Source organism: Muntiacus reevesi, chromosome 2 (genome assembly GCF_963930625.1).
Source record: "Muntiacus reevesi chromosome 2, mMunRee1.1, whole genome shotgun sequence".
Lineage (NCBI taxonomy): Eukaryota > Metazoa > Chordata > Mammalia > Artiodactyla > Cervidae > Muntiacus > Muntiacus reevesi.
This window is the reverse complement of record NC_089250.1, coordinates 161,453,752-161,468,776: the sequence shown is the minus strand read 5'-3', so window position 1 is coordinate 161,468,776 and position 15,025 is coordinate 161,453,752. Positions and strand designations below refer to the sequence as shown.

General features: G+C 38.7%; 1 protein-coding gene across 2 annotated transcripts in view; it reads left to right on the top strand.

Annotated features, from left to right (window-relative positions):
• The window catches only part of MCMBP (minichromosome maintenance complex binding protein), a 35,111-nt gene that overhangs the window by 7,585 nt on the left and 12,501 nt on the right, over nucleotides 1-15,025 (top strand). For both annotated transcript variants that reach the window (XM_065923443.1, XM_065923442.1), the window contains exons 2-7: nucleotides 7,408-7,493; nucleotides 8,102-8,242; nucleotides 8,372-8,413; nucleotides 10,564-10,665; nucleotides 11,128-11,272; nucleotides 13,839-13,990. In XM_065923443.1, the coding sequence (XP_065779515.1) occupies nucleotides 7,408-7,493; nucleotides 8,102-8,242; nucleotides 8,372-8,413; nucleotides 10,564-10,665; nucleotides 11,128-11,272; nucleotides 13,839-13,990 (668 nt within the window). The remainder of the gene's footprint in view (nucleotides 1-7,407; nucleotides 7,494-8,101; nucleotides 8,243-8,371; nucleotides 8,414-10,563; nucleotides 10,666-11,127; nucleotides 11,273-13,838; nucleotides 13,991-15,025) is intronic.

The following is a 15,025-nucleotide window of genomic DNA, read 5'->3' as shown; positions in this document are numbered from 1 at the left end:
CTTCTTAGGTATGGGGCCATACCCAGGGCATTTAGCTCTAATCAATTTTTAGTACTTCTTTTTTTTATACTACAGAATTATTTTCAGTAATAATCATGAAATGAAGCTATGTGCAGTGTTTAAGGTAATTACATATTTCAGATTCAATCTAGACATTGCTTCTATCAACTTCTTCCTCAGCCCTGCTCATTTTAGAATTTTTTTGTGGTTGTTGAGTTCTCTTATCACGATGTTGTTTCGTGTTGGTATGGGTACCACACTTTAGATTTGAGTAATCTTGTATTAATTGTATAATTAATGAATTTTTTGTATTAAGAGAAACAAGTTTCTGTAGACAAAAAAGCTCAACTATTTACTCAATAGTGTTTATACCTACTAAATAGTTTGAATTTTGGTCTTTCAGTTGTAATTCAATATAATAATATTGTATATAAACAGTTCAATTATAAATGAATTTTGATAAAACTGAAACATCTGCAAAAGACACAAATTAGAAATCTTTCCACTGAGGTTACTAATATTTTCTTGATTCATTCTTTACTATAAAACAAATAGCTATTTAAGAAAATGTTCTGTGCTTAATTGCTCAGTAATGTCTGACTCCTTGCAACCCCATGGACTGTAGCCCACCATGCTCCTCTGTCCATGGGGATTGTCCAGGCAAGAATACTGGAGTGGGTTGCCATTCCCTTCTCCAGGGGATCTTTGCAACCCAGGGATCGAACCGGAGTCTCGTGCATTGCAGGTGGATTCTTTACCAGCTGAGCTACCAGGGAAGCAAGCCCTTAAGAAGAATACATTTCTGTATTAAGGTACAATTCGAATTCGGTAAACTGTTCACTTACGAGCAAAATTTGCACCTACTGCACCTCTCACTTCATACTATTTCACTGTTTAAAATGTTAAACCCAAAAAGTTGTTCAAGTAGTCCCGTGGAAGATATAATTGAAGTAATTCAAGTTCTCCTTCATCTTTACAATCACTGGGTTATTCTTTATTTGTTTAAAATCTTTCATATACCTGTGGGACTCTAAAGTACCATAGGGTCTGGGGATGCTAACTCTTCTAACCAAGTTTGGACTATTCTGTGCCACTCAGAGGGCTTCCCAGCTGGCTCAGTGGTACAGAATCCGTCTGCCAGTGCAGGAGATGCAGGTTTAAGCCCTCAGTTGGGAAGGTCCCCTGGAGAAGGAAATGGCTACCCACTCCAGTATTCTTGTCTGGAAAATTTCCTCAGGGAGAGGAGCCTGGCAGGCTACAGTCCTTGGGATCGCAAAGGGTCAGCCACGACTGGGCATGCACACACGTACCACTTAGAAATTTACTGTCAAGACAAACGCATGCGGCTGAGTCTATTTTGGGAGCTAAGTATGTAACAGAGGATGAGATGGTTAGATAGCATCACCAACTCAATGTACATGAATTTTGAGCAAACTCTGGGAGATAGTGAAGGACAGAGGAGCCCGTCCATGGGGTCACAAAGAGTCAGACACGACTTAGTGACTGAACAGCGACAACGAGATGTAACAGGTTCTTTAAATAGACTCTGTAGAATGTGATATTTATTAAAGGATAAATAGTAAAAATGTAGTAATTGCAGCCCTTTGGACTGTAGGCCCTCCAGGCTTCTCTGTCCGTGGAATTCTCGAGGCAAGAATACTGGAGTGGGCAGCCATTCCCTTCTCCAGGGGATCTTCCCGACCCAGCGATTGAATTCGGGTCTCCTGCATTGTGGGCAGATTCTTTACCGTCTGAGCCACCAGGGAAGTCTGTGTTAAAACTCAGCAGTAGTCACAATTGTTTAGGATTTATACCAGCAAAAGATTTTCAAAGGAAAAATATTTTATCACTGACATTGTTTAGAATGGTTAATTCATAGTGATAGTAGAAGTGGAATGGACTTTAGTTGGTTTTATTATTTTTAAATTCTTTGCAGGAAGGGTATCTCCTGTTGCTAGCACTTAGGCTACACTATTCCTACCACTTCTGTAGTAGGTCACTGCTTGACCCCTCTACTTCCTAACCTTGAGTGTGAACATGTCAATTAACCTTTCTTTACCTCAATTTTATCATCTGTAAAATGGAAATAAGAGAATCCTTTTTTTTTTTTTTTTGCCATGTCCTCCTCCAGAGGAGGCTCAGGGATTGAACCTGCGTCTCATGTCTCCTGCGTTGGCAGGCAGGTTCTTTATCTCTAGTGCCACCTGGGAAGCCCTTGTATGAAACTGCCAAACTGTGTTCCAAAGTCGCTGTACTGTTTTGAAAGAGCAGATACCATTAGAGGTGTGTGAAAGAATAATACAGACAGGAAAAGAATAGTACAAACAGGTCTACGGATATAAATTCAACAACTTGAATGAAACAGACCAGTTCTTTAAAAAATACACTATTAATTTCCTATTTCTGCTGTAATAAATTACCACAAATTTAATCACTTAAAACAAAATTTTTTTTATTGTAATGTGGTTGCTTTACAATGTTGTGTTAATTTCTGCTGTATAGGAAAGTGATTCAGTTATATATATAATATATATATTCTTTTTACTGTTCTTTTCCATTATGGTTTATCACAGGATACTATATCTTTTTGAACTATGGTTTTGTCCCAGTATAGCCCAGGAGTGGGATTGCTGGCTCATGTGGCAACTCTAATTTTTAGTTTTTTTGAAAAACCTCCATACTGTTTTCCATAGTGGCTACACCAACTTAACATTCCCACCAACAGTGTAAGAGGGCTCCCTTTTCTCCACACCCTCTCCAGCGTTGGTTACACAGATTTATTATCTTAACAGTTCTAGAGGCCAGAAGTCTGATGTGGGTGTCACTGGGATAAAATCAAGTTGTCCATAGGTCTGCCTTCCTTTCTGCAGCCTCTAGGGGATACTCTATTTCCTTGCCTTTTTTACTGCTTCTGGAGTTTGGCTAATTTCTTGTGTTGTGGCCCCCTTTAGTCTTCAAAGTCAGCAACAGCAGGTCAAGTTCTTCTTGGATCTTAGTTCTCCTCAAATCTCTATATGCAATATATAATCAAACTGAAACTTAAACATCAAAATATAATCTGATAGAAATTTCATCAGTCGTTTTGAAGTGTTCCTCAGAATTACTTAGAAATGTTGAGAATCTAGAACAATCAAGACAAACTTGAAAGCAAAGATGAAGAACATCACTACCTAATTTTAAGACTCTCTATCAAGCTATAGTGATTAAGACAATATGGTATTGGCATAAGGATAGACAACTTATCAGTTTAACAGAATACGGTAACCTAAAAACAGGAGTTGAGTTTGACAGTAGTACCACAGCAATTTACTTACTTATTTTTAAAAATCTCATCTGTTGCTGCTGAGGGCCAGCAAGAAGACTTTGCCCAATTACAGCATCTATTTCTCATCAAAGATGGACTGGAACCATTCTAGTTTGCTAATTCTATAGGAGGAAAGATTGACAGTGTATCAGTTAAATTCCTCTTCTTTAACCATGGTTTTGTGGCTTATGTTGAGTGAGTGGTTATTTTTTGCATGTTTCCTCCTTGGTAATTGTGTGACAGTTAATTGTTACTCTGTTTGCCAAAGCAGTTTACCACTAGAAAGTCATTTAAATAAGGCTGGAACAAATATCTTTCTGGAAAAAAATGAGCCTTGATGTCTATTTCACACTAGAAACAAAAACATTAATTTGGTATATGATGCATATTAAAAAGATTGACAAGACCAAGTATTGAGGCAGAACATTGGACCTCTCATAGGCTGTTGGTGAGAGTGTAAAAGTGTGTGTGTCTTTTCTTCCTCAGTTCCTCCGACCACTTAAACTAGGGCGAGAGAGTGCAGGGGTGCCCACGTTCAGACGGCTGGGAATTCATGAGAAATATGATAGTGATAGGTGCTCAGCAGGATTCTTGGTTGCCCGTGGCCCAACTCGATTCTGCATAAACCAAGGAAGATTAGCACATTGTTTCAGGTAACAGTACCTTAGTGGGCTAATGTCTGACTCAACTACAGCCAAATACTTCAAACTATCTCTGTAGAATCGCCCTCTCTACTCCTTTCCCCTGGGGTGGCTTCGTTTTCAGACAGACCTCGGTCACTGTGGCCACAGGCAGCTGTGGGATTTGTTGGACCCAGCTACTGAGCCTTATACCTGGGGTTGTCCTTGGCTGAGGCCCCCCCAGCCTGATCGTCAGGTCCACCCTGGGGCTGAGAGTGCGGGTGCTGTGGCTCCTCCTCAGAAGAGGCACTCACTAGAAAAGGGGAAACGGGTGCTAGTCTTGCGAAACAGCCTGTTTTTCTCTATGTTTTGTCTATTCAATGTTTATTTCTCTGACTCCAGTAGCTGTGTCCCAGGCCCTTGCTAGAGTCTGGGAGTATAAAGGTGAATTGTTTATGAACTCAGAGCAGATCTGTAGCCTGGCATTGAAAACTCGGTGATGTGTTTGGTCTCATCTTTTGTTCGTTAGCTTTCTTCTTTTCCAGCCACTTTGTGCTCGCGTATTTGAATTTCTGGTATGTCCATCCTTGTCTTTGGCTTACTATTACTGTTCCTTCCCCCAGAATGCCCTGGGTCTGCAATATGCCCACCCCTCAGACCTCAACATGGTTCCGTTCTGCCCCTCTTCCCAGGCCTGGCTCAAACACCACCTCTTTCAGAAGCCTTCCCTGAGATATTTTGACCTTCATTATTTTCTCCTCTTTGCTTTTGCCTGTTGTTCTGCCCATAGCTTATCTTAGCTCTCATGTGCTTGCATGCGCCTCCAGGAGATCTTCCCAACCCAGGAATCAAACCCGCGTCTCCTGCATTGGCAGGAGGATTCTTTACCACTGAGCCACCTGGGAAGCCCTGTCTTAGCTCTGAGTTCCTTCAATTCTAAGGATTCTGATAGCACCTGGCAAGTGCTGGGCATAAAGTAGGCTTAATGCAGAAGGGGTAGTTATTGTACTCCTGAGCATTTTGGAATTCTCTGTTGCAGTCTTTAAATTGTTCAGCAATACCAGATGTTTTGTTTAACATTTCATAACATGTAAGTTACTTCGAAGTAACTTGCTGCTTCCTAGTCACTCTTTGATGTAACTTCATCACCTGTGATGTGGTGTATTCAACCTTCTTACCCAGATGTAGTCAGAATAGTAGTGTTGGCGGTCATGTCTACTTGTAGGTCTTTTTAAACATCCATTTTGACTAGAAGCAGAAATACCCAGTCTAGTCCCCCACCCCCCACCCCGCATTCAGTGATCCTTTATTGGCATGCATTTAGTAGAGCAGTGCTCAAATTTCAGGGTGCATCAGAATCACCTAGAGGGTATTCTAAAGCATGAATTGCTAGCCGTCACCTCCAGAGTTTCTCATTCAGTAGTTCTGGGATGGGCTGAAGACTTAGCTTGCGAACAACTGCTCAGGTGGTGCTAGTGTTGCTGGTCTGCGGAGCTACACTTTGAGGACCAGTTTACTAGTAGTAGATTTAACCCTTGGGGGCTTTGCTGTAGCTCAGTTGATAAAGAATCCATCTGCAATGCGGGAGACCTGGATTGAGACGATGCCCTGGAGAAGGAAATAGCAACCCATTCCAGTAGTCCTGCCTGGGAAATCCCATGGATAAAGGAGCCTGGCGGCTACAGTCCGTGGGGTTGCACAGAGATGGACATGACAAAGTGACTAACATAGGCACAGAAGGATTTAACCCTCATTGCAGTCAGTCACTGAAGGTGCTTGCACCACCATGAGTGCTTTTTAATAACTATCCTTTGCTCAGTTAAGTGAAAGCATTAGGAATCTCTGCTACAGCAGGTGTTAGCAGGATCTTATGAATGTTTCTAACAGAATCAGCTACATAACAAATAAAGACAAGATTCCTTTACACCACATTTCCATAGCACTTGTGTGATGTATATGGTACCTGTGCGTTGTTGGAAGTATTGACCATCTCTGGTTAGATAGTTCTAATTCATGAAAACATGCGGATATATATTCCTGGTTTTGGAGTTGTTTTTTTTTTTTAATGTTGATTCACTTTTTAGTCTTGGCCAATTCCCATAATTTTTCAAAATCTGGTTTCTTATCTTTAATATGACATTAAAAACACCTTTGTCTTATTTTGCAATCATCATTGCAAGAGGTGTGCTGAATCTTAGGAGCAGGGCAAGTTTCATGAAAATTACTTGTTTGGTCCTGAGGTGTCTCCTGTAGATTGCTTACTAGAGGGGAGAGGGGGAAAGTGACTACTGTGGAGAACTTGGCTGGCACTTTTACTGGGTGGTGAAACTTAGCGTCGTGCATGAAGAGAAGATGGGCATCTCCTGTCTAAATGAAGCACGTGCAGCTGCAGGGACACTGCATGCGTATGCAGCACTCTGGTAACGTGTAGCCGCAGTCTACGAATGACCCCGTGAGGAACAGTCTGTTTTTTTATAATGGGTTTGTATTCTTCATTATCAGCGTCATAAAAGATAAAGATTGAGGAACTGTTCCGGAATTAAAAAAAAGATAGCAGAAAGCAGCATGTGATTCTAAACTGGATCTGTACTGAAGTGGAAAAAGTATAATAAACAATAGTGTTGGGTCGAGAGACAAGTTGGAATATGCGTGGTAGACTCGATAAAAAGTATGGTATTGATTTTGAATTTCCTGAGATTGATAGCAAGTACCGTGGTTATGTAAGATAATCTCCTTATTCTTAGGAAGCACACTGTACTATTTAAGTGAAAGTCACTCAGTTGCGTCTGACTCTTTGCAGCCCCATGGACTATGCAGTCTATGGAATTCTCCAGGCCAGAATACTGGAGTGGGTAGCCTTTCCCTTCTCCAGGGGATCTTCCCAACTCAGGGATCAAACCCAGGTCTCCTGCATAGCAGGTGGATTCTTTACCAGCTGAGCCGCCAGGGAAGCCCAAGTACTATTTAAAGGTAAAAATAAATGGTGTGTGTATCATGTAAGCTCAAGTGAGAAAAATGTGGGAGAGGGAGAGAGAGCAAGCAAATAATAAAGTAAATGGGGGCAAGGGTACAGGTGTTCTTTGTAATTTTCATTGTGACTTTTTGGAAGTTTGAAATTATTCCCAAATAAAAAGTTTTTTTTAAAAAAAGAAGATGAACTTGCTCTGCTTTCATTTCAGGGTAATTGTAAAAACTTTTTAAATCTGTATAAAAATGTTCTCACGGAGTAGAGTGCTTTTCCAGTGATGGTTCCTGTGCTGCTTTGTCTGGGGCCTCATCTCTCGCTGTGGAGGAGCTCTCAGGAGATGGCACCCGAGAGCCTGCAGGGGCGGCCTCACCCCACTTGTAGTTCCCAGCCCCCTGCAACCCGGCAGCTTCTGGTGTCTTGCACAGTGCTCCCAATAAGGCACCCTAAACTAATGTGTCAGCAGTCTTTTATTATGGATTGTACCTTCAGCTTTGAAAAGTATATTTTTCTTTCAGCTCAAAATGGGGTTAATCCTGACTGGGAGAAGAAAGTAATAGAATATTTTAAGGAAAAGCTGAAGGAGAATAATGCTCCTAAATGGGTAAGCTTATTGCTGTTTGCTGGGGGTGGGTGGGCGGGTGAGGGTTGGGCAGACTTCCAATTTCTCACAGTAGTGATCCACATATAATTTAAAAATATATAAATTAACGTGTACCGCCCTCTGCCTTAAGTGCATATGTATTAAAAGATTTTGGTCTTTTGCAACTTAAATTCAAGCAAATAAATGCTTCTATACCGGCACCTCTAGGTGGCAGTAACTGACCGTGGGGAAAAAAGGTAGCTGTGAGCGCTTTGATGATCTTTTATTACCTTCATTTTAAAGAATTACTTGTACAAGTTTTAAGAGAAGAGCTCAACAAAGCAAATGCCTTTCTGCTAATTAGAAAGTGTTCTGAAGGAAAAGCATTCTTTGACATTATAATCAAATGTGATCATACAAATTGAACTTGCAAGAATGCAGAAAGGACTTTTGTTCAGCAGTCGTGTCGTTGACTGTTGAAATGATTTGGCTCCCTGATAGTGCCTGATTTTGTATGTGGGGTGGTGGGTGGGTCGGTGGGGAATGGCAGTTTGTCTGGATATATATGTGTATGTGCTTAATTAATGTTTTATATACAGACTATCTTGACTTGATTGTTTTCCTTTAAGGTCCCATCACTGAATGAAGTTCCTCTTCATTATTTGAAACCTAACAGTTTTGTGAAGTTTCGTTGCATGGTTCAGGATATGTTTGACCCTGAATTTTATATGGGAGTTTATGAAACTGTTAACCGAAACACAAAAGCACGTGTATGTATTGCTTTTTTCTTGAAACTTAGTGTTTACAATTAGTAGGATTAGCTTTGTCCTTGTGTTGTCTATGGCAGTTTTGACTCTGATATGTTGATATAATACTGTTATTTTTTGTTTTGGTCATAGGTTCTTCATTTTGGAAAATACAGAGATGTAGCAGAGTGTGGGGTATGTATACTTAAAATATATAAAAAACTTTTTAATGAGCATTTTTTTCCTGGGCAGAGAATATTATTTTCCTTTGGTTGACCATAAATTTACTTACCTTGTATATAAGTTAGTTCTAAGAAGTCATGTGAAATGTTTTGCTTATTTGCCTTTTACTTGAGTTTCTCTGATATGATTTTTTTTGATCTTCTAAAAATGCCTTAGAAGGTGGAATATTGTAAATGACAAAGTTAATTCCTTTCTTTTCCTAATATCTGTACTGTATACTTGCTTTTAAAAACTACTTATGATAAGTTCTTTTAAAATAAGAAGTAGAAGAAAAATGAAAGACTATTACTTTAGGGCTTTGCATGCGCTTAATTTTTTTATACCTTTTTTTTTTGGCCATGCTGCACAGCATGTGGGATCTTGGTTCCCTGACCAGGGATCAAATCTCCACCTCCTACATTGGTAGCAAGGAGTCCTAACCGCTGAACTGCCAGGGAAGCCCCTACACGTACTTAATTATGTTTGATTAAATCCTGCCCTCTTTTCCTGGGAAGAAAAAAGTAGACTTAAGCCGTCTTTGATAAAGGGAAGTAATAGAAACTCTCCTACATATCAATAATGGGAAAGGGAAGAAGAAAGAAGACAAAATCCTGGAATAAATATTCTAACTCAGCAGGCTGATCTGTATGGAGGAATGGCCCTAATTAGGAAGGTTTCTGTAGAGAGAGAAATATATTACTCTACACGTAGAGTAATGGACTTGTGAAAGATGAATTCCTTTAATCTTCTGATGACCTCCAGGTCTCCCAGTGTCTTTTTTCTTTTAAGGGTGTTTCCATGACATACTAATACATTGTTGTGGTGAGTCTACTGAGTCAACTTTGTAAATGTTTCCTGCATTCCTGTTTATGGAGCCCTAAGTTACATTAGGCTGATAAATTAATACATAATTTTTCTTCTAGTACACGATAATGCAGTGTCTCTCTAACTCAGTAGTCTCAGCAGCTGGAAATGGGAAAATAAAATAGATGAGGGTGTCCATCTGTGACACTCCCAAAGGCAAAGAGTTTGTGCTGTGTTGCTGAAGAGTCATAAGTAAGAACACCATGCCAGGAAAAGGGGTCTTTGGCCTTGGAAAGAAAGAAGCAAAAGCCAGCTTGCTTGTGCATACCATCGCAGACTCAGTTGACGTCTCTGGGATTCTTTCTTTTCTTTCTTTGTTTTTCTCTTACAGGAGAGAATATAGATTTTGTTTACTTGTAAGGGATTTTTTTTTTTTTTGTACTGTAAAAGTAATATGAGTATGTTGAAATAATTTCTTTATAATATTACATCTTGGGTCCTCTACCTATCTGTGCTTAAGACTTTCTAAGTATATTTGAAACAGAGAATATGCCTTTTGTAAGGAATAATATCTGATTTTTAAATCTCATCTCAGAGCAGCCTCGTAAAAAGTATTTCATTAAATTCCTATTTGATAGGCTAATGCTAATAGCATTCCTGTGAGAGAGAGAGTGGAATTACCATGAGTGTTGTCTTTGAAAAAACGTTAACAAAACTTTATTTTAGGAATTTGATTTTGTAACATAGGGTATTATGTATTTTGGATTTGAAGGAAGGTGCAGTATTAATTGGGCTTCCCTAGTGGCTCAGACGGTAAAGAATCCACCTGAAGTGCAGGAGACTTGCATTCAGTCCTTAGATTGGGAAGATCCCCTGGAGGAGGGCATGGCAACCCACTCCAGTATTCTTGCCTGGAGAATCCTCATGGGCAGAGGAGCCTGGCGGGCTACGGTCCATGGGGTCTCAGAGTCAGACACAACTGAGCAAGAGTTTGTGCTGTGTTGCTGAAGAGTCGTGAGTAAGAGCACCATACCAGGAAAAGGGGACTTTGGCACTGGAAGGAAAGAAAGAAAGAAAGAAAAGCCACCTTGCTGACACATACCATCTCAGGCTGTACACACTGTATTGATTATTGCATTTGAAGTGATTTTATATCAGTTTTCTTTTCAAAATTGATAGTTTGGATTTAGTAGTTGCTTGTTAGTTAACTCAATATGAAGTATTCACTGTGATTTTATAAACAACCTGAAAACATAGTTGCTAATTTTTTTAAGTTTTTTAATAAAATTATTAAAAATAAAATTTTGTGAACATCACAGCCTCAGCAAGAAGTTGATTTAAACTCTCCACGAACTACTACTTTGGAGAGGCAGACATTCTACTGTGTTCCAGTGCCTGGAGAATCTACGTGGGTAAAAGAAATATCCTTTATCTCAGCCTTCTTATGTGTTGAATGCTTTCTGATAATTTTCTTAATTGAAGAGACCACAATTCACTTTTTTTTGTTTTTAAGCTTAGTCTTTTTACCTCAATGAAGTTAGCTGGAAAAAATAATTCTTTTATTCTAGATTTGTTTTTTTTTAATATATTGAGGTATAGTTGGTTTACAATAGTGTATTAATTTCAGGTACAACATAATGATTCAGAAATTTTGATAGATTTTACTTCATTCATATTTATTATAAAATATTGCCTGTATTTGTGGTGCTATGCAATATGTCCTTGTAGCTTATTTTTTGTATACATCAGCCTTCTTTTAAAAAAATATTTTTATTTTAACCAAGCTACCAAAGTAGTAAGTAGTCTTTTATTAGTCTTAGAGGTAGCATAATTTTAGCATAGTCTCCAGGTCATGGAAATCTTTCTTTAACCCTTCATTTAACGCCTATGTTAATGCCAACCAAGCTCGAGTCAGTCCTTCAACGTCTTACACTCCCAGCCGTCACAAGAGGAGCTATGAAGATGATGAAGATATGGATCTGCAGCCCAATAAACAGAAAGACCAACATACGGGTGCCAGACAAGCAGGTAGCGTATGCCATTCCGCTTCCTGGAGACTGCTCTCTCGAAGTGGATTCGTATTCAGAATTCATAGTTCTGTAATGTAGCTGTAGGTTTAGGAGCTGGCAGTGATTTGACAACTTTGCTTTCAGGTTTACCAGAATTATAGACAGTTCTGAGAGTTTTAACAGTGACTCTCTGCTCAGTCTGTACTTCATAGTTGAGCAACTAGGCATCACTTGGAAGTCCCTACTCTGCTGTCAGGTGTTAAGGGTATCAAGTTGGAAGCTAGAAAAGGGCTTTTGTGTTTCTTCATATATATTTTTTATCTCAGCCTTTAAGTAATATGAAAGCATAGTACTCTACTCTAAAAATGACTTGTTTGTATCTGAAAACATCCTTTTTTTTTTTTTTTCTTGGATTAATGATGAGATTAACTTATTTGGAGGAAATACGTGAAGCACATTGGAGGAAAAACGTGAAGTTTTGTTACGCTGGATTACTTATTCCTAAACTTTAGAGCAAATAACCCTTAGAATAGCCACAGTTCTGTTTTTTCTATTTAAGGTAGGTTTGTAGTAGTTTATGTATTAAAATATAATTAAAATGCAAGTAATTCTGATTATACAAGGAAACCAAAAGTTAAAATTTTCTAAGAGAATTTCAAAATTGGTATATATCATTATTGATTTGCCAATCACAGTTGTTTTGAGCAGTGAATTCCTTCATATGGTAGGTAGATAAGTTTGTCTTTATTTCTCCTTTTATGTCCTGTCACTTCTTAAAGGCAGAGGAGGTAAAACAAATTAGTTAATTTAATCTGAAGAGTGGGTTGAGAGAACAAATATAGCAATCAATGGTAAACAGAGATTTACTACTGAGTTTCATTTAACCATAGATTATTCTACTTTATAAGTTCATATTACTGTATTTCTTTAAGCTAAGACATATTTTAATATTTTAAAAACTGGAATGTTTTACACCAAATATATACAAATGTAATAGTATTCTTTCTTTTTCTCTACTCACTCCCAAATGTTTATTAAAATTAATGGTGCATCATAATAATAACCTAAATACATATTAGAATCCAGGACATACGGTAATTCTCTTTCTTAACATTTAAGCTGTTGATGCTTCTTTCTATTTCTTGCCCCTTTTGTTTGAATGTCATACTTCAGGGCTTTAGAATACATTTGAGTGCATTAGTTATGTAAAGTTTTACCTTGTTTGTGTCTTCCCTTGTGTTTCAAACAGTAGAGAATCTGCCTGCAATACAGGAGACCTGGGTTCAGTACCTGGGTTGGGAAGATCCCCTGGAGAAGGGAATGGCAACCCACTCCAGTATTATTGCCAGGAGAATTCCACGGACAGAGGAACCTTGAGGGCTACAGTTCGTGGGGTCACAAAGAATTGGACATGACTGAGCGACTGACATTTAACCTTGTTTGTTGGTTTCTAGGCAGTCTATCAGACTGTGTGTGTGTGTATGTGTGTGTATATCTTTTTTGGAGATAAGTATAGATTCACATGCACTTACAAAAAAAAATAATATAGAGATCCTGTATATATCCCTGATGCAGTTTCAAGTGGATCAACATCTTATATAACATCTTGTATAATTATAGTAGAATATCATAACCAGGTAATGGATATTGATATGGTCCATAGACCTTACTCAGAATTCACATTTTTACATGCACTTATTTTTGTGCATTAGTTTCATCACATATGTAGATTCATGTGACCACTGCCACGTCAGGATACAGAACAGTTCATTACCTGGATCGCTTATGTTGCCCTTTTATAATCACTTCTGCCTCTCTGCCTCCCCCGTTGGCAGCGACTAATTTGTTCTTCATCCCTATAATTTTGTCATTTATGAATGTTATATAAATGGAATCACACAGTATATAGACTATAGATTAGCTTTTGTCATTCAGCATAATTTCCTTGAGGTCTGTCCAAGTTGTTGCTTATATCACTAGCTTACTCTCTTTATTGCTGAGCAGTATAGTGTGGTATGGCAAGCTGTATTTTAATTCTAACTAGTTACCAGTCCTAAATTGTAACTACTTTAGGGGTATAAGCTATCTTTAAATGATCTTTGTAGCCCCAACAATTAGTCTGATTCCTGGTACATAGTGCAAGTTAATAGTTGTTTGGTAAATAAGTTTATTGCTATGTGGTTTTATTCTGCTTAGTAAGTAGAAATAAATATATTCTATCAAAGTGTTTTTGTTGTCTGTAGACCCATATACTCATTGGGTCAAAGACGTTAAATAACCCTATTAAATATTAACTTTTAAAGTTACTTCTAGGAGATTTGATGGGGGCGAGGGCGGGAATCTGTTGCTGTTTTATTGTGGGGGGGGTGGGGAGTGATCACACTTCCAGATCTTCATCATCTTTGTTCCCTTTGTAGGTCAAAAGAGCTTCTAGTGTGTGTTACTTCCTTTAAAACGGCAACAACTTGAAGTTTGCAAGCTCAGAAACATCATTTCAGTCAAATGCAAAAGGCTGTTTAGGAATGTTCTTTATCTCCAGGAAGCCTTCGAAATGACGATGTGCAATGCTGTCCCTTTGAATTTAGGGAATGTTGGTGGTCTTCAGTGGTGTGGCGAGCCAAAACGTTTAGAAACTGAAGCTTCTTCTGGACAACAGCTGAGCTCCCTAAACCTCTCTTCTCCTTTTGATCTGAATTTTCCATTGCCAGGAGAGAAGGGTCCTGCATGCCTCGTGAAGGTAAGAAAGTCTTTGACGGGTCTGATGCTGACAAAGATGTGCTGAGTGTCTCAGAAATTAAGACAGAAAAGTCTTAGCATTTGTGTTAGCCAGTTTTCTCTTGCTGCTGTAACAAATTGCCACAGATTTAGGGGGCTTAAAGTAACAAAATTTACCAGCTTAGAGGCTTTAGGTCAGAAGTCCAATGTGAATCTCACCCGGGATAAAATGAAACTGGCTGCAAGACTGGTTCCTCTCTGGAGACTCTTCCAGCCTTTTCCAGCTTCTAGAGGCTTGTGACCCCTTCCTCCATCTTCCACGTCAGCAGTAATACAGCCAGCCCTCTGACCATTTTCTCATAGTCTCACCTCCCTCTGGCCATAGGTAGGAGGATTTTATAATTTTAAGGACATGAGTAATTAGATTGAGCCCACTCATGCAGTCCAGAGTAATCTCCCCATCTTAAGGTTCTTTAATTTATATTCCCTTTTACATGTAAGGTAACATATTCAGGGATTCCAGTGGGATGTGGATATGTGTATGGCAGGGAAGGGCATTATTTTATGTACCACAGCATTGTCTTTTTTAAAAAAATGAATATTTCAAATAGAAGTGAAACAGCGTTTAAATTAATATCTATATTCTTCCTGAATCATTTCTAACTTACTAATTTCTGCTTTATTTTCACCATTCTTTCTTTTCTTATCAATTAGATTTAAAATAAGGTAGAAGAAAATCTGTTAACAGTTTGTTCCCCTATCTTGCTTATTCTGGTTTTTTAATCCTGAGCAGTGAACAAGTGATACAAGTTTCAGAAACGATCAGTGAGAATTTCCGTTCTTAATTGTTATGGTTTAAAGTTAAATGGTACCTCGGCTATGCAGCATAGGAACCAGAATTAGCGTGTTTTTCCTTCTGTGCTTCTCTTAGGTCTCACCAGTAAGAGGCTGTGACAGTTTCTAATGTCCATCTTGATAGACAGCTTTGAAGGTTTGGCTCTTCATTGTGAGAAGCCTCATGGCCATTTGAAGTCTGTGTCAGTGCTAATACTGCAGA